This window comes from Cyprinus carpio, chromosome B18 (assembly GCF_018340385.1).
Source record: "Cyprinus carpio isolate SPL01 chromosome B18, ASM1834038v1, whole genome shotgun sequence".
NCBI lineage: Eukaryota > Metazoa > Chordata > Actinopteri > Cypriniformes > Cyprinidae > Cyprinus > Cyprinus carpio.
Genome location: NC_056614.1, coordinates 27,027,893 through 27,051,488, shown reverse-complemented (window position 1 = coordinate 27,051,488; position 23,596 = coordinate 27,027,893). Strand labels below are relative to the sequence as shown.

The window sequence follows — 23,596 nt, the reverse complement described above, 5'->3', positions numbered from 1 at the left end:
TTATTTTATGTATTTATTTATAAAATCAATATAAGCATATGGTACATCAGCATTTTTTATTTATTTATAAAAACAAAACAAGCATATGGTATATTAGGTTTTTTTCCCTAAAAGTATTTATTTGTTTGTTTGTTTGTTTATATATTTCTTTTTAAAGCAAAATAAGTTCCCAGTGCATCATTCATCCATTCATTCATTCACCAGTATTTATTTATAAAAGCAATAGTATATAATCTGGTATCTCTTCATTTAGATGTCTGAATGTGTGGATGACAATATCTGAAATCCTTGTCCTTGTGGGGACATTTTTTTTGGTTCCCGTGAGGTAACAAGCTTATAAATCATACAGAATGAAGTGTTTTAAAAATCTAAAAATGCAGAAAGTTTTCTGTAAGGAGTAGGTTTAGGTGTAGGGGGATAGAAAATACAGTTTGTACAGCAGAAAAACCAGTACGCCTATGGAATCTCCCAATAAATCATGGAAACCCAACGTGTGTGTGTGTGTGTGTGTGTGTGTGTGGACCCTCTGGACTTTCTCCCGTGAGCATCACAGCTCGGTCTGTCAGACTCAACTTAAAGGTGTCACGCAGATCCGGCTCTTACCATTGTCTCGTATTTCTCTCTCTCTCTCTTTCAGAGTGTAAGATCACACCCGGGTTTCTCCCTCGCTGCTCTGCACTTTATGGTTATCATATAATAGAAGGGGATTGTGTGCTGAAGTCATCGGCAGGCCTGCCATCTCCCCTCGGCTTTCATTGGCCGTGTGAGAGTTATATAAACCACACCTTGTTCACCTGCTAGTCTCAGCCATAAAAACCCTGCTGAAATCTTCCAGCCGTCTGAAATCATAGTTTGGCTCAGAGGTTTATGCACATTATTGATGGTCTGTAAGCAGGTAAATGCTTGAGTATTGTTCTGTAGAGCTGTTATAGAGCCAGTTCTCTCATCTCTGCCAGTTTGAATTGAGTGCATGTTTGGTTGAGCCGGCAGCAGGTGTGCATGTGCCTTTGGAGATATTTTGGGGCTGACGTGCTTTTCTCCAACTATGATTGGTGGGAAATCTGTTAGTCCGTGCCAGATCATTCTTCAGTCAAATGCCCATCCATCACTCGCACACCCAGCATTCCCTGCAGTCCGCACCGTACTCACACACTCATGCTTATCCACTTAAAAGTGATGGAGCCTGCCCAGTGCATTGTGGGATAGCCTGTCTGGAGCTCTTTATATGTAAAATCCTCCATCTGCAGACCTCTGAAGCCGTTTTTACGGGAACATCTCAATAAATTAGAATGTTGTGGAAAAGTTCATTTATTTCAGTAATTCAACTCAAATTATGAAACCCGTGTATTAAATAAATTCAATGCACACAGACTGAAGAAGTTTAAGTCTTTGGTTCTTTTAATTGTGATGATTTGGGCTCACATTTAACAAAAACCCACCATTCACTATCTCAACAAATTAGAATATGGTGACATGCCAATCAGCTAATCAACTCAAAACAAATGCAAAGGTTTCCTGAGTCTTTAAAATGGTCTCTCAGTTTGGTTCACTAGGCTACACAATCATGGGGAAGACTGCTGATCTGACAGCTGTCCAGAAGACAATCATTGACACCCTTCACAAGGAGGGTAAGCCACAAACATTCATTGCCAAAGAAGATGGCTGTTCACAGAGTGCTGTATCCAAGCATGCAAACAGAAAGTTGAGTGGAAGGAAAAAGTGTAGAAGAAAAAGATGCACAACCAACCGAGAGAACCGCAGCCTTATGAGGATTGTCAAGCAAAATGGATTCAAGAATTTGACTTCACAAGGAATGGACTGAGGCTGGGGTCAAGGCATCAAGAGCCACCACACACAGACGTGTCAAGGAATTTGGCTACAGTTTTGTATTCCTCTTGTTAAGCCACGCCTGAGGCGTCTTAACTGGGCTAAGGAGAAGAAGAACTGGACTGTTGCCCAGTGGTCCAACGCCCTCTTTTTCAGATGAGAGCAAGTTTTGTATTTCATTTGGAAACCAAGGTCCTAGAGTCTGGAGGAAGGGTGGAGAAGCTCATAGCCCAAGTTGGTTGAAGTCCAGTGTTAAGTTTCCACAGCCTGTGATGATTTGGGGTGCAATGTCATCTGCTGGTGTTGGTCCATTGTGTTTTTTGAAAATCAGAGTCACTGCACCCGTTTACCAAGAAATTTGTGGAGCACTTCATGCTTCCTTCTGCTGACCAGCTTTTTGAAGATGCTGATTTCATTTTCCAGCAAGATTTGGCACCTGCCCACACTGCCAAAAGCTCCAAAAGTTGGTTAAATGACCATGGTGTTGGTGTGCTTGACTGGCCAGCAAACTCACCAGACCTGAGCCCCAGAGAGAATCTATGGGGTATTGTCAAGAGGATAATGAGAAACAAGAGACCAAAAAATGCAGATGAGCTGAAGGCCACTGTCAGAGAAACCTGGGCTTCCACACCACCTCAGCAGTGCCACAAACTGATCACCTCCATGCCACGCCGAATTGAAGCAGTAATTAAAGCAAAAGGAGCCCCTACCAAGTGTTGAGTACATGTACAGTAAATGAACATACTTTCCAGAAGGCCAACAATTCACTAAAAATGTTTTTTATTTTTTTTGGTATTCTAATTTGTTGAGATAGTGAATTGGTGGGTTTTTGTTAAATGTGGGCCAAAATCATCACAATTAAAAGAACCAAAGACTTAAACTACTTCAGTCTGTGTGCATTGAATTTATTTAATGCACGAATTTCACAATTTGAGTTGAATTACTGAAATAAATGAACTTTTCCACGACATTCTAATTTATTGAGATGCACCTATACATTCGATCGAACGCTCCGATTTATTGTTATTTATTATTATTATTATTTATTGTCTTCTATTTATATGTATATTTCTTGTATTTTAGCACTTTGGGTTTGAGATCAAATACATTAATATTATTGTTGTTATCAATACTCAAAAAACAAACAAACATTTTTATAATTACAGCACATTCTTTGTGAAACCATATTGCGCTCTCAGGAATTAGTAGCAATAATTAAAAATCTTAACGGACAACTTGAGAGTTTCATACTCACCAACAATGAATTTACTTGATTAGCACTTGGCTAGTGAAAGAATAACTGAAAATTCAGTCTGTTTTATCTATTATCATTTAGGCTGACAGAAAGAATGATATTTAATCATCTTCATTTAAATGCACAAGTATAAATGTGCATAGCAGTAATAAAAACCTATGAATATATTTTTATGGAAACTTCAAAAATCATTGTGAATGGTTTGGTTTAAACAGTTTCATACTAGGTTGCACAAAAATGTTTTGTGTTTCTTTGTCTGTCTTTGGTCTGTTTCTCTGCTTTCAGGGCTATACCTGATACCTGTGTGCGTCTTGTAAAGCAGCAGAGGTGGAGTCGAGTCAGTGGGGCTTTGATGAATAATAGAAAGGCCTATTCTACCACAGGCTATGCATTGTTCTCATTTCACTCCTAAAATCTCTCTCAAGCTCCTAAAACACACCTCAAAGTTCATAGACAGCTTGCTTTTGAAAAAAATTTTTTTCTTTACATATTTAAACATTTTATTTATTTTTGTTATACATTTATTTTCTTTTATATATATATATATATATATATATATATAATTTTTTTTTTTAAATTAAATGAAATTTATTTTTAAATATTCCATTTTTTAAATTTATTTAATAATTTTTTTATTTAATATTTATACATTTATGCAATACATATACACAATATTTATACATTTATACATATTATTTATTTTTTATATTTATTCATTTATTTGAGTAAAAATGAAATTAACCGTGTTTGCAAAGGCAAGTATTACTATTAAGTATGAGGTAATTTATGAAGTGATCAGATGTTCAGATTTTCACCTGGTGGATCATTAAAACAGGTCACAAATAATTTAGCATCATACGGTGATGTTTCTGTGTGCATTTGCCACTTGATCTAGTTTTGGGAATCCAAAGGAATCCAAGGGTGGGACAAGGAATGTTTTGCACATGATGTCATGAGATTACAGCTCTTTGACGGGCCCTTCGAGAGAAAACAGAGACTTTTAGTTGGCTCTGAGCGGAAGGTTGAGCGCAAGGCAGTCTGGGATACATGCGGCATAACTACAGCGATGGGACTTACTTTTAGCTGACGTGTCTCCCATAAGAGCTCGTAACGTGATGATCACTTTGCTGTCTTTGGAATAAACCTCATTGTGTGTTTTTGTGCGTGCACAGGAGCCGCTGTCGTTTTTGTGATCAGGTTTTGTCTACAATAAGAGGACTAAATGCTCCCAAATGAACAGTAAAACCTGAAATCACCTGCACAGGACTGAGCAGCTAATGCTTCCTTTGAGAAAAAAAGCCTTAATAAATACAATAAATATACAATATACATTTGTGCATGAGTTAGATTTAGGGAAAGGGGATGAATAATATAATTTGCTTAGTATAAAACTATAGAAGTCAGTGTTTATATATTTATATATAAAAGCAAAACAAGTATAAGGTATATCAATAGTGATTATTTATTTAATTATGTATTTAATTATACTGTTATTCAGTTGTGATTATTTGTTGTTGTTAAATTGATAGAAAATGGTACATCAGTACTTATTTTGTTTATAAGAACAAAATATTACATGATATATCAACAGCTATTCTTATTTATTTATAAAAGCAAAATAAGTATATGGTATATCAGTACTGATTTATTTATTTATTTATTTATTATAAGTGTTGTAGCCATTTAAGAAAGTGTATTTTTATTTTATATTATTTATGTTTTAATATTATTTGTTTGTGCTTTTTCTAAATTTATTTCAATTTGTTAATTAAGAAAGAAAATTGTAAATGTGGCACATCAGTATTTACTTATTGCTTATTTTTTCTCATTAAAACAAAAAGTATATGGTATATTAGTAGTGATTATTTGTTATTTATTAGAGCAGTAGAAGTACAACATATATCATTATTATTTATTTATTTTATTAAATCAAAATGAGTATATGACACATCAGTATTTATTGAATTATTCACTTTAAAACTTTTTTTTTTAATCTCAGTGGAAAGTCTCCCTCTATGTGTGTATCTCCGTGTTTTAGAGATTTCCTGACACCAGCAATGGCTGTGATTTATCGTACCGCTGCACTGCTCACTTTAGTTTATGTTGCGTATGAACTTTAAGCTCTATCGAGTCCGGCTCTGCTGACAATACTGTCTGACAGACACAGAGAGAGATTTATTTAAGAGGAGGAGCGGCCTGTAGAGTCATCTCTGCCTTTGTGTTTATTAACATGATTGCTCATCAATATTATAAATAATACAAGAGAGAGAGACAGAGAGAGAGGTTGCTTGAAGTGTTGATGTTAGATGCAAACAATTTGAAGCTTTGCACCTGTATGATAACGTGTAGGGTTACTGGAGATATACACTAAAAATGTACCATATTAATTTGACAGAGTTTTCTGTATTTATTTATTATTATTTTTTACATGTGTTTAACCTGTATTTTGAATTTTACACATTGAGTTGTGCTTTAGAGGTCATGAGAATATCCTGGTAATGAGCTGCCTGTACTTTTTCTGTTATTTTATGGATTTATTTTTACAGTGTGGATATATAAGTGTGCAATAAAAATGTTAAAGGGTGGAATAGATATTTAAATTCAGGGGTTTATATAGAGTTAGGGGATATTTTAGGGATTTATAGTAACATAGAGTGTATATGTAGAGATATACTATGTTCAGATGTTTGGGGTTTGAAAGAAAACCTCCTCCTGCTCACCAGGCAGCATTTATTTGATCAGAAATACACTAAATATTATTACAAAATTTTTTTTTTTCCGGTGTGAATAAATTAAAAAATAATCAGTCTTAATTAGAATTTTCAGCATCATTACTCCAGTTTTCAGAGTCACATGATCTTCAGAAATCATTCTAAAATGCTGATTTGCTGCTCAAGAAACATTTCTGATTATTATCAATGATTAAAATAACTTTACATAACAATATTTTCATTATAAAACGAAAAAAAATGTTCAAAAGAACAGCATTTTTTTGAAAAATAAAAAAAAACAGCATTTATTTGAAACCGAAATCTTATTTAACAGCTGAATAAAAGCATTCATTTCTTATAAAAAAAATAAATAAAAAAATAAAAAAATGGGGTTATTACAGGTGCACTGATATTGTTTTTTTATTTTCGCCTGATACCCATAAGCTGATAATTATTTTCATGTTGCATTGAGAGTTATTTTCCCAACTCTATACACCATTCACATAGTGCATAGTTTACATTAAGTGCCCTAAAACTTAAGAAAATCAGTGTTTGTCAGAGCTGAAGATTTTTTGCCAACTTTGAGATTTTGCTGATTCTCACATTCTTAAATGTAAGCGTAACTTCCTAGCAAATCTGGGAAATGCTTTCTATAATGTTTCATCAGAGGCTTTCAGCTGCTCTCAAATTTCTACTCTGTGCATTTAAACGCATCTAAACTGACTCAGTTATCACTCGCTTTAGTCGTAGAGAGAGATGGTATAGTTGAGCACAGACAGGATTCCTCTATCCTGAACATCGCTGGAGTCCGACGGGCAAGAATTACCCATGAGTCTCAGTATCGATCTGAGATCCAGAGCCCATCTCACCGCACTGAAGGAGAACCTCCAGCCAGAAGCAGATCAATGAAATCGACCTCTTTAGACTTTCTTACAGGACGTCCTGTTAGTCAACTTCCAGAATGTGCGTCCCGTGAAGCAAACAACTATATGTGACCCTGGACACAAAAGCAGTCATAAGTCTCTGGGGTATATTTGTAGCAATAGCCGACAATACATTGTATGGGTCAAAATTATCCATTTTTCTTTTATGCCAAAAATCATTAGGATATTAAATAAAGATCATGTTCCATGAAGATATTTAGTAAATTTCCTACCATAAATATATGTGACCCTGGACCACAAAACCAGACACAATGGTCAATTTTTTTGAAACTGGGATTTATACATCATCTGAAAACTGAATAAATAGTCTTTGCATTGATGTATGGTTTGTAAGGATATTAAAGATGTGGCTGAGATACAACTATTTGAAAATCTGGAATCTGAGGGTGCAAACAAATCAAAATATTGAGAAAATCATCTTTAAAGTTGTTCAGATGAAGTTCTTATCAATGCATATTACTAATCAAAAATTAAGTTTTGATATATTTACAGTAAGAGATTTACAAAATATCTTCATAGAACATGATCTTTACTTAATATCCTAATGATTTTCGACATTAAAGAAAAATCAATAATTTTGACCCACACAATGTATTTTTGGATATTGCTACAAATATACCCCAGAGACTTAAGACTGCTTTTGTGCTCCAGGGTCAAATATCAAAACTTAATTTTTGATCAGTAATATGGCTTACTAAGAACTTCATTTGGACAACTTTAAAGATGATTTTCTCAATATTTAGATTTTTTTTGCACCTTCAGATTCCAGATTTTCAAATAGTTGTATCTCAGCCACATCTTGTCCGATCCTAACAAACCAAACATCAGTGGAAAGATTATTCAGCTTATTCAATCTAAATAAAAAAAACTGACCCTCATGACTGGTTTTGTGGTCCAGGGTCACATATAATCCCCTCCCCCCCGACTTCAGGGTCCCATAGAGACCCTCCCATCCCCCCAGACACTGATGCTATAGTCTGTCTTTCTGGTCTCTCAGAGGACTCTGCAAGCAAGACGTCCGTATGTTCCTTAAACTAACATTTCAGCGGGGGTCTTGTCAGTAATGCCTCTCAGAGCGAGCGGCATGTCTCGTAGATTATGTGGGTGTGTTTGAGGCCTGCCGCCCCTCCCAGCGTCCCGTCTGGATGCTGGAGGGATGATGGGATATAAATTGAAGTTTTATGGCTCCCCTGAAGTGTGTACTTCCTGTTTCCTGTGTTGTTTTTGTGCAATGCAAATGCAGTTTGGAGGCGTGAGGTTGTCAGTGGTGGATTGTGAGCCAAACATGTTTAGAAACCAAACCGGTTAATTGAATTAAAACTGAAATCGTGATGTGGATTTGCATGATTATCAAATTATGCTTTTGGTGTACCCCACGTGTCTTGGCAAACTTGTAACGAGAAGCGCTTCTAAACTGGCTGTTTGACTGTCAACAAAAGAGAAGCCTTAAAGGGATAGTTCACCCAGTCATTAATTACTCACCCACATGTCGTTCCAAATCTGAAAGACCTTTGTTCATCTTCGGAAAGATGTTTAAAAAAGCTTAAAATAATTCAAACCTATTTATCAATACTACTACAACTACTACTTATTATTATTATTATTATTATTATCATTATTATATTGATATATAATCACAAAATGTTTGGCCAAATTGTGCAGCCCTAGAAAAAACAAAAGCAAATCTGGAGTTTTTATTATTATTATTTATTTATTAGTTTTTATTGAAAAACGCAGTTAGATTTTTCCCCAATTGTGCAGTCATATATTTAAGTGTTGATTTTGACATTTTTACAATAAGCAATTTTGGCATTGCATTCGGTCTCCACTTAATTTCCAATCTGGGACTAAAGCAAAACGAGCTGAGAACCATTGATCCAGACTACATTTCTTGTGCGTGTGTTTTTGTATGAACCTTTTAGCAATATATTGGGTTCATGTTTGCCACAAAGTGAGATTCTTTTCTCCTTTTATGACATATAAATAAAGCTTATTCTTTTTAAAAATTCTTAAAATGCAGTAAGCTTTCAGTTAGGGTAAGGTTGTTGTATTTTTAATTAGCTTTATATAGAAGCAAAAGACTATGGAAAGTTAAGAACGGCAGACGTATTGAGAGTCTGTGATTCAGACATGATAGATGAAGTCTCTCTCCATCCTCCTTGAGATGTTTCCATGGTCACCACGAGGAGAAAACTGGACGATGGACTGTGTTTATTTGTGTGATTGCATGTTATGCTCAAGTTTATCCAACACTAATCCACCAATCCAAGACTAATCCGCGAGCTAAGCCAATTTGAACCAGTCTGATAATGGTGAGTTTGAGTGTCGTTGCGGTCACTGATGGAGTCTCCTGCTCAGATCTGAGTGACGCAGGTCGTTGTTTAATTCTCTCTCTCTCTCTGTCTGCTGATTTATATGTAAATTGGCCATGTTTCTTCAGGACCATCTGCTGTTTTTGGACTCAGGCCGCGGCAGCATCATGACTCCAGGGATTGGATAATCTCTGTGTTTCCGCTGTACACACTATTTTTTTTCTGTTAACCTGAACCCTAAAATTAGATTTTATTAGAATTACAAAAAACATGATTTACTCCATTTAGAATTTATTTTGCAATTGTACACATCCCCAGATGCCCCTAAAGACACCACTACATATGAAAACTCAAACCATGCAATGTTAATATACTTTAATTGCAGGCATAATAATGCACTCTTCTTAACAAAATTCCTCCAGGTCTTGTTTTTTTGGTTTTCCCAGCATGCTCTGCACATTTGAGCTTTTTATTCATGTCTATATGATGTTTAATCCAGCTTTATTTTTCAAGATAACAGAAGATTATCATGATTATTGATTCTTAGGGAGGAAACGCATAATAGTAGCAACCACACTGTAAACTTAGGAATGAAATGTCAATCCAGTTTTTTTTTTTTTTTTTCCAAAGTGAATGTCTGTTATGCAGATTTATCTTGGCCGCAGTAATTAAAAATATTTTATTTAAAATACAATATTTGCAAAAAAAATATTTTAGAAATATTATTTAAAATATTTGTAGCATTTAAATATTAATGTTATAAAATTAATGAAAATATTTTACAATTTCTTAAATATTTTTTAAATAATATTTTATAAATAATTTTAAAATGTTTTTTAATTAATAAAAACATATATTAAAATATTTTACAATTACATTTTTTTTTTACCACGCTCTTTTATTTATTTATTTATTAATTAGTTTTAAAAAAAAAATTTTTTTTATATATATTACAGATTATGCCAACTTGGGAACAATCTATTATGCATAATTTAAAAAGTTCATATGTGCAATTTGCTTGTCCTCCAAGATTATATGTTTTTAGGAAATACCAGCAAATTCCACCTGAAAACTCTGAGTTCAGTATTCCTGCATGTTTTGGGAATAATTCAGCATATTTAGGAGCTGGAGGGCTGTGCTTTTTTAAAATGTGATAAAATATACACTTAAAGTGACTGCACCCCACCCTGTGTAGATCATTAGCATGTACACAGAGCTGCAACACTGTTCTCCGTCTGTAACACGACCCCCTCCAACAACCGCCGGCACTGTTATGATCGTCTCTCATGGTTTTAATAGATGCCTGGCTGTGCATGCACACACACACACATGCATTGCTCATTCTCACATCATCTGTCTTTGAACATCAGAATGTGTAATTATTTTGTCTGGAGGGTGTGTGGGTGTGTGTGCATGCTGAAGATGACGGGATGGCTTGCTACCCAGTTTAACCCTGGGAGAGTGCGCGTCCTCCTGGGGAGACGTGAAGCGTCATGTCCTGCCGGGCATGAGCGTGTTTTTAAAGCTGGATCTCCAGGGAACGACAGACTGCTAGAGGTTTGAAGCCACTGAACCCGGAGTTTGATTGGCCATGTGAAATATTCTGTGCATGACGGTGAGATTTCATGCAGTTTTCAGAAAGCTATAAATATTTAACTGCTCCAGTATCGCATAGTTTAAGCTTTGAGTTGCATGTCATATGCATCGATTGAAACCTCAGCCGATCTGCTATAATGAGAAAAAAAATTGGTGTTGAAATGCATTGAGTAGAAAAACTGAAATAGTATTTTCTTGTAAAATGCACTATGATGATCTTTTTTTTTTTTTTGGTGTAGATTTGTTTTGTTCAAATCAGTTTGTGTAACTGGGTTTTGTTGGTTTTGGATTTGTAATTGGTCCTTTGTGCATTTCCTCTCGTGCCGTTTGCCTTTAAAGACAGCAGGAATTATCATTCACATTGCATTCATTTATGAGTGGAACAAAATATAGCTTTTTTCTGTGAGGTTTTAAATGCATGTAGTATTTTAAAGGAACAGTTCACCCTATATTGAAAATGACTGCGAATGTGCTCACCCTCAGGCCACCTAAGATGTAGATGAGTTTGTTTCTTCATCAGATTTGGAGAAATGTAGCATTGCATCACTTACTCATCATGGATGCTCTGCAGTGAATGGGTGCCGTCAGAATGAGAGTCCAAACAGCTGATAAAAACATCACAGTAATACACAAGTAATCCACAGCACTCCAGTCCATCAGTTAACATCTTGTGAAGTGAAAAGCTGTGTAGTTGTAAGAAAACAAATCCATCAAGACATTTTTAACTTGCTTCTGGCTTAAATACGAGTCCTTTATCTGTAATAACGCAATCTCCAGTGAAAAAGTCATCTGGTCTAAATCAGGAGAGAAATCTGCACAGATCAAGCACCATTTGCAAACTTATACAGTCCAATGCAGTTCTAAACAAATATGTGTCTGGATTTTAATGTGAGAGACAACAGGAGATGGACTTTTTCAGTGGAGGAAGGGTTAATATGGATTATAGACTATAATATTTTGACCAAAACAATGGTTTGAAGTTAAAATGTTTTGATGGATTTGTCTCTTACAACCATGTAGCTTTTGGCTTCACTAGACATTAACTGATGGACTGGAGTGGTGTGGATTATTGTGATGTTTTTATCAGCTGTTTGGACTCTCATTCTGACGGCACCCATTCACTACAGAGCATCCATTGCTGAGCAAGTGATGTGATGCTACATTTCTCCAAATCTGATGAAGAAAGAATCTACATCTTGGATGGCCTGGTGGTGAGGACATTTTCAGCAAACTTTAATTTTTGGGTGAACTATTCCTTTAAATTCTGCCCACACTCCTCAGCATTTCGATGAAAGACTGAAAACAAACATTTGTATTTTCCTTCCAGTAATGTTTAGTGATGAATTGTGTAGAATAAGACCAGAAACGTTTATTAGGAAGGCAAAAAATGGTTTAATATCATATTAAAAATGCCACTGTGAATGTCTCTCACCGTCTAGAGTTGACGAATGGTTGGTCGAGAGACTCTGATCTCAGCGGTCTTGTTATGAAACAGATCTGTCATGTCCGTGAGCCCATCGCAGTGTCAGAGTCCAGTGTTTGGACATCAGACAGACCTTCAGATGAGATTCTCTGAGGTGCAACAGAAGGACGTGTGTGAACCAGAGAGACAGGTTTATTTCATTTATATGGAATGTCTTCACTGGAAGAGAACTGCATAAAAAGTAGGCTGTGTCTCAGACTGAACGCCCATTGTGTGCGTCTTGCATATTGCTTGAAATAATAAATGCAGATTGGACACAAATGCACAAGATGCAGAGTGAGTTGATGCATTTAGTATTTTTGAGGAAGAACTAACTACAGGATTTGAAAAGTTTGCAAGATTGATGTCACGAGTTAGGTTCGAGGTATTTAGGAGCTTTGTTTTTCTGAATTTTGTCCATGACATAATGTCTGTTTTTGTACAGACGGGAAATCTGGTAACAAACTCTGCACGCATTTGACTATTTTCAGCATGTTCAGACAGATTTTTTTTTTTTTTTTTTTACCATGTCAGTCTATTATTATGTCATCCGTTATTTCAGATAAACTCACTCCTGAATGGGATGTTAAAAACATGTGAAATCTGATTGGCTGCTTGGCATGTCAATCAAATCATTCTGTTAATGTTTGGTTGTGTGAAACCATCAATTTTTTTTCCAAGTAAAGCTATTAAAAATGTGTTTCAGTAATTGAAAAATAAAAATGAAAAACCAGAACTTAAAAATAAACATTCACTTGAAATACTACAATGGAAATAAAAATAAAAATAAATAGTTTTACAAGAAAATACAATGTCACGCTTTCTGTTTTTAAATTTCCCATTTAATTCATTGTCTTGTAATTTTCTGTAATTATTTGTGAAATTTACTAGCAATTTGAGTGAAAATTGTTTCTAGATCAATTTTTTTTCAGTGTAATAAAAATGACAAAAGCACATATTAAAATAGCTAAAACCTAAAGTAAAATTTAAATAAAAAAAATTATAATATAAAAATAAAAGCTAATTCAAAATAATAAACACTTTATAAATTCAACCTTTTAATAAGATTAATTGCAGAAGCAATCATATTAATAGTCTTTTAGACATGTTAGCAAAATGTATATATTGTTTTGTGTCTCCGTGATGCATTTCTGACACGTGAATGTTTTAAGATGCTTTCAGTGTAATTTTAGTCTCAGGATCAGACATCTTGTGTCTATAAACATCCTCTCACGCGTCTCTGTTTGCTATCATTCTCTTAACACCAGCTTGAACACGAGATGAACCTGCGTGTGTGCCAGTTCTGTCTCTGCGTGGCTTCACGGAGGTATTGAAAAGCTGTTTCTGGCCTTGCATTGCAGGTCTCAGTCTGTTTCACGCAGCTAGAGGCAAATTAACCCACATTTCCCAAACCTGTCAGGCGATTCAAACGAATGCCACAGCACCAGCATTTAATCAGCCCGAGGCAGGAGTAATCAGAAACCCGTTCTAGGAGTCTATCAGGAAGAGCCCAGAATTGAATTCTCAATTCCTACATTTATAGCAGCGGCTATTTTAATATCTGTGCTTCCGTCCGTCCTCGCTCTATTACACCTCCAGAGACGAGAGCTATTCTTATCCTGATCAGCGATGCTTTGTTCTGTGTGATCTCACTTGAGCTCAGAAAACCCCACCTCATCTCTGTCAGCATGCTGTTTTAGTATGATTTATGTAGGACTGGAGTAATTATTCATATTTTGCATTCGATTTTATTTTGATATTTTGTTTTCATTTTAATGTCAGTTTAAAATGGAATGATTTTATGTCCTTCTGTCATTTTGTTAGTTTTTTTTATATTTCTGTTTAGCTTAAATTTTTAGCATTTAATCTAATATTTTATTTCAGATTTATTTCAATTAATGGAATCTTTATTAAATAATTTTAATTAACAAGAATGTCAGTAACTGCTCAAATAAGCTGATAAAAAATACCAGTTAATTTTTTTTAGAGACATTTTTGTTTATCTGCCTATTCTGATGGGAAAGGAGTTGACTGAATTGTGGCATAAAGCTCAGAATTATGATATAAAGTCATAATTACGAGATATAAACTCGGATTTACAAGAAAAAAGTGTTTGCATCTCGCAGTTCAACTTTTTTAATTGCATAGTTGTAATTGTGACATTTTAATCTAACAATTCTGACTTTTTTCTTGCAATTGCAAGTTTATATATCACAATTCTGACTTTATAAATCAGAACTGCAAGAAAAAAGAATTTTGAGTTTACATCGGGCAGTTCAATTGTGACTTTTTATCTCACAGTTCTGACTTTTTTTCTTGCAATTGCCAGTTTATGTCTTGCAGTTTAGCTTCTTTTTTTTTTCTTTTTCTCAGAATTGCAAGTTTACATCTCGCAACTCTGTCTTAAAAATGTCAGAATGACCTTTTTTTTTTTTTTTTTTTGCATTCAGTAGCAGAACCTAGTTTCCATTAGTTTTAGAGAGGGAAAGATGTTTTGAAAGGGTTAAGCAGGTGGGATTTGTGCATCAGCAACATTTAGCCTGTTTCTAGTCATTATTGCAATTAAAATAAATGGGAGTTTGATTTAATTTGATCTTTTTTTGTAATCAGAAGCACTCGCTGTATCTGCAGTTGGCCTGTAGACATGAAAACCAGGAGTAATTGTGCCAGTGTTGAGTGTTTGAAGGATGCAGCAGCCAGCTGAGGATAAAACAGTGAAACACTGTCGAGATCAGTGAGTGAGTGATGTGACATACAGCCAAGTATGGTGACCCATACTCAGAATTCGTGCTCTGCATTTAACCCATCCAAAGTGCACACACACACAGCAGTGAACACACACACACCGTGAACACACACCTGGAGCCATGAGCAGCAAAATACAAACTACAAAAACACCACACCATTACTACCCCACGCCACAAAATCGAACACAAAACCCAAAATTTATTAGACAAACTCTCCAAACAAATATTCAACAACTTCCCCACGGTACCATGACAAACCAGACTGATGATGTCTGATGTCTCGCCGGTACCTCGCAGGACAGCCATCAGGTGTTTATCATGTCATTTAATTGTAGACGACCTGATAAACAGAGTGCTGACTCACAGGTACACACTAGAACTTCCTCTTATTTAGTGTTTAGTGGTTTTCAGGTCTCAGAACTTGGTTCTGGTTTTTGCATATGCTCTTTGAGACAATGAAGGGGAACGCGCAGGTTCAGCTGTGAATGAAGCCCTTTGTTTACTTGAATGAAAAGCACCTGAGGTTTGTTAGGTGTGTGTGTGTGTGTGTGTGTGTGTGTGTGCGCTGTGGTCAGTTTAATAACCAGAGACCAGACCAAAGTCCCAAAGTCTGACTGACTTCCTCATTCCTGCTGTTTCACCATCTTTGTCTCTAAGACACTTGTGTACTTGTGTTTTGGTGATTTTAAAGTAATTGTGGCTTTATATCTCACAGTGCGTTTCTCAATGGCTACGTTAACATGTACCCAAATAATCCATTTGCAATCGGATTGACGGCTCAATCGGATTGAAAAACGTTCATATAAACACCTTAATTGATCCGACTGAGCTCGATCAGAATGAAATTTCGATTGAAGGGGGTGGTTTATTCCTCTTCTAATATGATTGACCGTGCATGTAAACACTCGATCGGATTGAACCACGAAACTGAAAGAACTGCGCATGTGCAATGATGCAGAAATAACATAATGACGTATGACGCATGGAAGAGCGGCTCTTTCTTTTGAATAAAGTGTTGTATAAATGCGTGTCCTGTCATAATAAAACTCTCCTTTCACTCGGAAACTGTGAAGTGGAGCAGGACAGCCTTGTTTTGGATACTCATCCACAGGCAACCCGGACTGGGTGCGGGGAGGGGCTTTTTATTTTTGCATGATAAATATGAGCAGCACAGCATAGAGGTTTATATGTATATTTATCCATAAATGGGTAAATATTAATTCTGCTGTTAAAAACAAATAAAGAAACCGTGTAGGAGAGTGGTTATTATATGCAAACAGTGAGAAACTCGATATTATCTATATGTCACTTTTCACTTTCATTTTTCACTTTCACTATTTGGGCAGTGTGCGCATGCCAAAAAAAATCTATTCCGATTTGAAGCTTGACATATAAACGCGCACATCAACCCGATCACTTTATTTAGCGTTCATGTAATCACTATAATCAGATTCATCCGTTGTAATGAATTCAGTCCGATTGAACCAAAAAGTGTGCATGTAAACGTAGCCAATGGCAGCTCTGTTTCTCCAAATTCCTTTAAATCACTGTGACTTTGTTTCTTATTATAAACTATTTTATCCTTTTTTGTACTTTCTTTTTGTAATTTTCTTTAGTTGGGTTTAGGGTGATTATTCAAATCTAATATTCTATTTTTTCTCTTTCTTTCTTTCTTTCTTGCTTTCTTTCTTTCTGTCTTTCTGTCTTTTTCATTCATTCATTCATTCATTTATCCATCCATCCATCCATGCATTTATTTTTAGCTATATTTTATTAATTCTTTTTAATTTATCTATTTATGTCATTCTTTTTATTTACCTGTTTACTGATTTCATTTTATTTGTTTGTAATGTTTTATTTTTATCTTTTGATTTATCCATCCATGCATCATCCATCCCTTTATTATTTTATTTATTTGTTTCTTATTTTTATGTTTATATTTATTTATTTTATTGATCTGTTTATTTACTTATTTATCTCTCTTTATTCTTTTTATTTACCTATTGATCTATCTGTTTATTTTTTATTTATGTATTAGTTAACTAATTTTTTTATAACTAATTTTTTATTCCTTTTACATAGGGCCTATGTGTGTGCATGTGTTTTTAGCCACATCTTTTTCTAGACACGTTTATCAGCAGATGAACTTTAACACCTCGACTCTGTATTTAGTTTAACTAAGGGGTGGGTGTGTGTGTGTGTGTAGGTGTGTGTGGGTGTGTGTGTTCCTGATAAAAGAGACCACATTCAAAACAGAGACGGCACTAAACTGAAACGTCATTCCCCAAAATCTTAGTCCGCATGTCAGTTTTTTGCCTGTTCAGATTACTAATGTTGAAGGATAATTAAAAAAAAAATAATTCAACCTTAAAGTAAAAAAAGATGAGGGAGAAAGAGAGAAAAATGACTTGATAAACGTATAAATAATGACTTCAGGAGAAATAAAACTGCAGAAAGGTTTGTGTGAGGGTTACATATAGTGTTTGATTTAGTGTTTGATATAGCACTGAGTGTAAAACAGTGTAAGTCAAAGAAAAGTCCCCACTGTGATAGAAAAGGGTTTCACACAACAGACCGTGTCTCTCTCAAACAGTCGATGACCAGCTGTGTGTGCATGTGTTTAGTGTTACTGTGATTTTAACACACTTGTGTTGTATGTTTGCTTGCCCTGTTGCCTTTCAGATGTCTGTTTGCTCATGGCTGAAGTGTGTTTACAGGTAATACAGTGTGTGTGTGTGTGTGTGTGTGTGTGTGTGTGTGTGTGTTTCTCAGTCTCGGCTATCATGTTACACCATTCATGTCCAGTCAGGCACAGATCGAACTCATAGTCTTTCCTGTTCACCTGTGACATCACATCAGGGAGGCCACAACCTCTTAAAACCAGCACACACACTCACACACACACACACACACACTCAGACGGGATCTGGAGCTGCTGTTCTTACAGGAATGCTGCCGAGATTGAGTGTCAGTATGCTGGACGGTGTTTGGTGAGGTGAAGTTTTATCACTCATCAGACATGTATTTTATATTCATATGTCCGTGTGAATGATCTATGGCACAGTCTGAATGTTGGATGTTCACTCGAGGTTAGTGATGGACTGAGGTTTGGCCATTCTGAGTAAATGTTGTGTAAAATAAACATTAATCTCATCAGCATTCTACTGATAATATAACATTATGCCACTAAATATCATTAACCTACTCTCTCTCTGTATGCACTGATTGACTGATATTAATGTTGACTGATAATAACTGCTTCTACTAGAGCTGACAGTTTTGTACTGTATGTAAAGATAAGGGTGGTGTTTGTTTTGTCAGTATCTGGTACTTGTATTTGTTGTGATGCTGTTATCTCTGTGTCTTGTTTGGTTTGTGTGCCTAGATTCGCATATTCAGAAGTAGTTGATATAATTTGCCCATGAACCTTTTTTTTTTTTTTTTTGTAAATGGCATAAAGATTTTAGGGTAGAGCTTGCATTTATGTTTATTCATTTAGCAGAGGCTTTCATCCAGAGCAATCTTCCACAGAGTCAAAAATTGTCATAGTTTATACAATGCCAGGTTTAGTTAAAAAAGAAAAGAAAAAAATCATAAAATTAGTGGTGAAATGAAATGCAGAAAAGAAAGTAATAATATATATTTTTTTAATTATTATTGTTATATTAATGTTTTCATTTAAGGAGATGTGCATCTTAGTTATTATTTTTTTTATTCCATGTAGTCTCTTTGTAGTCATTAATGTCATAAACCTGCATGTGTAACATTAATAAAACAAAATGTTGTTTACAGTAGTTTTAAATGGAGAAGAACGTCACACTGCAGCACATGTCAGCTTCCCAAAAGCATTTCATATTAATGAGCAAACCAAAAATAATACAGTCTGTCCAGTATTACATAATCCTGGTTTATTGAGTGGAGGTGTCAGGACTGATGTCAGAGCCGCGGCACTGTATCATGTGCTTTCTACAGCAGAGACGCGGCTGTTTCTGGTCTGTTTGCAACTTTCAGCAAAGAAAACTAAGAACATTGTTTAATAAGGGAATATTCACTATTGTTCATAATAGGATTGGTGATTTGAATTAACCTCTAAAGCTTGAGGTTGGTGATTTTTTTTTTTTTTTTTTTTTTTTTTTATGTTTTTGAAATAAGTCTGTTTTGCTCATCAATGCTGCCTGTATTTGATTACTAATACAGTAAAAGCTATAAAATTTTGAAATATTATTACAGTTTCTAATAGCTTTTTTTCTGTGTGAATATATTGTCAAATGTAATTTATTTCTGTGATCAAAGCTGAATTTTCAGCATCATTACTCCAGTCTTCAGTGTCACATGATCCTTCAGAAATCAATCTAATATGCTGATTTGCAATTAAAATTTTTTTTTTCTATTATTATCATCAATGTTGAAAACAGCAGTGCTGCTTCATATTTTTGTGAAAACCATGGTACATTTTATACATATACTGTATATATAAATATGTACAGCAGTCTGAAACTACATCAGATGGTGTTTTCTCCAGTCTTAGCAGTTTTTTCCTGCTGTGTCCTAGTTGAATCTAAATACTATTAAAAGAAGATTGGTGGTAATTTGGTAAATCTAATTATGCTTTGCTTCATTCCAGCATCCCCTGCTGTTGATTTACTTTAGCTCCTCCCCTTTTCACCAACTCAGTAGCTCCGATTGGTTGTGTGTTTCAGATTTAGCCACGCCCACAGCTGAAGATGTCAGACAATGGGGAAGTAGAAGACAAGCCGCCAGCTCCGCCCATGAGAAACACCAGCACCATGATTGGCTCGTCCGGTAAAGACTCAGGCCCGCTGAATCACGGCTCCAAACCCCTGCCGCCCAACCCGGAGGACAAGAGGAGAAAAGAAGGCTTCATCCGATCCATACTCACCGGAGGAGGAGACAAGAGTGAGTGATTATTAAAATAAGGACTTTCTAGAGGGAGTCATTCAGGGTCAAAGGTCTCGAGAAGCACCACAAGGCATCTGTATAGCAAATACCAACTTTATGACCAAAAACCTTTTGACCTTTGAGGTTTATTCATACCAATCTGTTGAGTCATTTCTTCTTAGTTTATGGTAGGGGTTGGGGAAAAAATCAGTTCACATGAATCACGATTCAGTCTTCTAGCGATTCACAAATTTAAAAAAATAGATTTTCTAGTTAATATAATAATAATAATAACATGATGTTTTCGGAACAAAACAGCAACGGCAAGGAGTGTAAAAACAAATACATCCTGCCCCATTTTTAGCGAAGGCAAGTGTTTAGAAAAAGATTACATTAATTATTGAGCTTTTGTTATTTTGGGAAGTATTTGGAAAGGCATGGAAAACGAAGCCACTAAAGTGACGCGGTTAGCCGCTTGCTAGTGGTTGCCTGTTAGATTACAGTACATAAAATTTCACATGAAGAGGGTAAAGAGAGATGACTGATAGGACAAATGCAAATGATTTGCAGATCCTGAGCACCACGGACAAACATTTAATCTTGTAAAAAGTACTGCCGCTTTCATAGTTTACACACTATAAAAGTAGTGAAAGTAAAAAGAGATCATGCATTCAAAAGTGATTTCAATGCCCCACATATTAATAACAGCTCCCTGATGCCCGCAATTCATATACAGTAAAATTACCCAATGATAAAATTGCAAGAGAAAGATATATACATACCATCCCTCCCATATTCCCTTTAGGAGTTCCGTGGTACATGCATATATATATATTCCTCCCATCTTGTGTTTATTCCCTTTAGGAGTTCCGTGGTACATGCCATTTCCTTTCCGAACACGTTATTCAGATTCTGGCACATCCTTAATTGGAAGTGTAAAATATGTTTTATTTATTAGGAAGTTAATAGGAAACACTGCTGTCTGGAGTCAGGGCTAACCATACTATAGACTGGTGTGTTTTTGTGTCAAAATACTGGTGCATTTGCTGTCAAGTGTGCACAAAAATATTTGATAAAAGAATCGTGAATCGTGATCAGAAATCGAAAAATTGTGAAACAGTTTTTAAACGAAATGCGACCCCAAGAGTAGATATGAATCGAATCGTGAAGTACCAAAAGATTTGTGGCAGCAGATTCCCACACTTCCTCAGTGTATAACACACGTCTCTAAACACCTGTGTGTCCGCTCGTGTCTCTGTGTCAAGAGTTCGTCTCACTCGTGCGTTCTGAGCAGCTCGTCTTTCTGCAGGCCTGTTTTGTGTTAATTACCAGCCCGTTAACACATCGTTAATATTAAAGACCCTGCCTGGCTTCAGCACAGAGTAGATGAGGACGTTTATAACAGGCATTAGCAGCATCCGCACACATGAGTGACACACAGGAACTGGAGCAGAGCATAACACATGCCAGACGGCGTTTATATTGTAATGATGACTTTATGAAGATCAGCACTGGTCCAAAAAACCTATGAGCTTAAAATGGCAGACAATAGTGTTAGTGATAATTATATGCACTAAAATAAGATATATATATATATATATATATATATATATAAAAAAAAAAAAATAGGGATTGGTGTGATGTTTTATGGAAATATTTCAGATAGATAGATAGATAGATAGATAGATAGATAAAAAATTACAATTATAAATATGTAAAAATGAATATATTTCTCTATATCTGTTTGCTAAAGTAATTAGCCTACAAAATGCTACTAACATACAAGCAGCATGCTAAACATGCCAGCAAAACTGTTAACAAGTGCTAAAACATGCTATCACCATGTTAAAACATGCTAGCAATGTTCTGAAACCTGTTAGCAAAATGTGAAAACATGTTAGTAATGTATTAAATCATGTTAACAGTGTGTTAAAACAGGCTACTAGCATGTTAACAATGTTCTAAAACATGAAAACAACAAAACAAAAGATAGATATTCTAAACGTTAGAAAAGTATTAAAACATGTTAGTATTAAAAAATGTAATAAATGTATTAAATGCCATCAAAGCAATAAAACTGGAAAACCTACCACTAAAACAAAAGCAATATTCTAAAACATGCTTGCAATATGTTAAAATGTTAGAGATATTCTAAAAACATGTTAGCAACATGTTAAAACATGCTAGCAAAGTGTTAAAACTTGATAATATTGAAACATGCTAGCAATGCTCTGAAACGTGTTAGCAAAATATTAAAAAAATGCTAGCATCATGTTAAAACATGTTAGTAATGTTAACAATGTGTTAAAATAGGCTACTAACATGTTAAAACATTTACGATGTGTTAAAACGTATGCAACATGTTAAAACATGCTGGCTATGTGTTCAATCATGATAACAATGTTAAAACATGTTACTAGCATGTTAGCAATGTTCTAAAACATGCTAGCAACATGTTAAAATGTTAGAGATGTTCTAAAACATGTTAACAACATGTTAAAACATGCTAGCAAAGTGTTAAAACATGTTAGTAATGTATTAAATCATGCTAACAGTGTGTTAAAACAGGCTACTAGCATGTTAACAATGTTCTAAAACATGCTAGCAACAGGTCAAAATGTTAGAGATGTTCTAAAAACATGTTAGCAACATGTTAAAAAATGTTAGCAAAGTGATAAAACATGATATTGAAACACGCTATAGCAGCATGTTAAAACATGCTAGCAATGCTCTGAAACATGTTAGCAAAATATTAAAACATGCTAGCATCATGTTAAAACGTAAGTAATGTATTAACTCATGCTAACAATGGTTTAAAACAGGCTACTGACATGTTAAAACATGATGTTCTAAAACATGTTAAAACATGCTGGCTATGTTCAATCATGACAATGTTAAAACATGTTACTAGCATGTTAGCAATGTTCTAAAACATGCTAGCAACATGTTAAAACATGCTAGCAAAGTGTTAAAACATGTTAGTAATGTATTAAATCATACTAACAATGTGTTAAAACAGTCTACTAACATGTTGAAACATTTATGATGTTCTAAAACATGTTAGCAACATGTTAAAACATGCTGGCTTGTTTTAAATCATGATAACAATGTTAAAACATGTTAGCAACATGCTTAAACATGCATGCTACAATCATCTGTCTGTATGTTTTCTGAATGGTCTTCAAAACCTTCAAACTTTAAGCTATAAACTACTTCAGAATACTTCAAACTGAAAAGCTTCATGTTTCTTCAAACTTGCTAGTCAGGCTTTCTAAAGCCAACATTAAAGTTTGTCTTGACAAACTTTTAAATCTAGTTAACATTTTAATTTATTATAATATAATTGAAAAATTATATTTATACAATGATTCCTCGTTATTCTGAACTGTATCTGTCTATTAAAGAGACTAAATGAAAAACATGTTTTACGCTAAATGTTTGAATAATCTAGTTGAAACATCTCTTAACTGTTATTCTCTTCTTTCACTCTCTTCTTTTGTCTCCGCCCCCATCCTCGTCTTCAGCCAATAAGAAGAAGGAGCGTCCAGAGATCTCTCTGCCGTCAGACTTTGAGCACACTATCCATGTTGGCTTTGACGCCGTCACTGGAGAGTTCACTGTAAGTCTGAGCAAAGATCTTTTCCTGAAGGTTTCCCACATGCTCTGTGTTGAAAACATCTTTATTCATACATTCGGACATTATTAAATACGCATATATTATTAGACTCTCTTTTTGTGACTCCACATTTGATCTAGTATCCAGTTATCTAACCACTGGGAACAAAATATTGACTTTTTGTCTAGGAAAAGACAACAAATTATGGCCAAATCTAAATGTAAAAT

The 23,596-nt window shown here is 35.0% G+C and overlaps 1 protein-coding gene across 1 annotated transcript in view; it reads left to right on the top strand.

Annotated features, from left to right (window-relative positions):
* The window catches only part of LOC109098722 (serine/threonine-protein kinase PAK 1-like), a 49,546-nt gene that overhangs the window by 8,099 nt on the left and 17,851 nt on the right, over positions 1 to 23,596 (top strand). The window contains 2 exon segments of the mRNA XM_042744634.1: positions 19,555 to 19,771; positions 23,278 to 23,372. Of these exon segments, the coding sequence (XP_042600568.1) occupies positions 19,579 to 19,771; positions 23,278 to 23,372 (288 nt within the window). The 5' untranslated portion in view covers positions 19,555 to 19,578.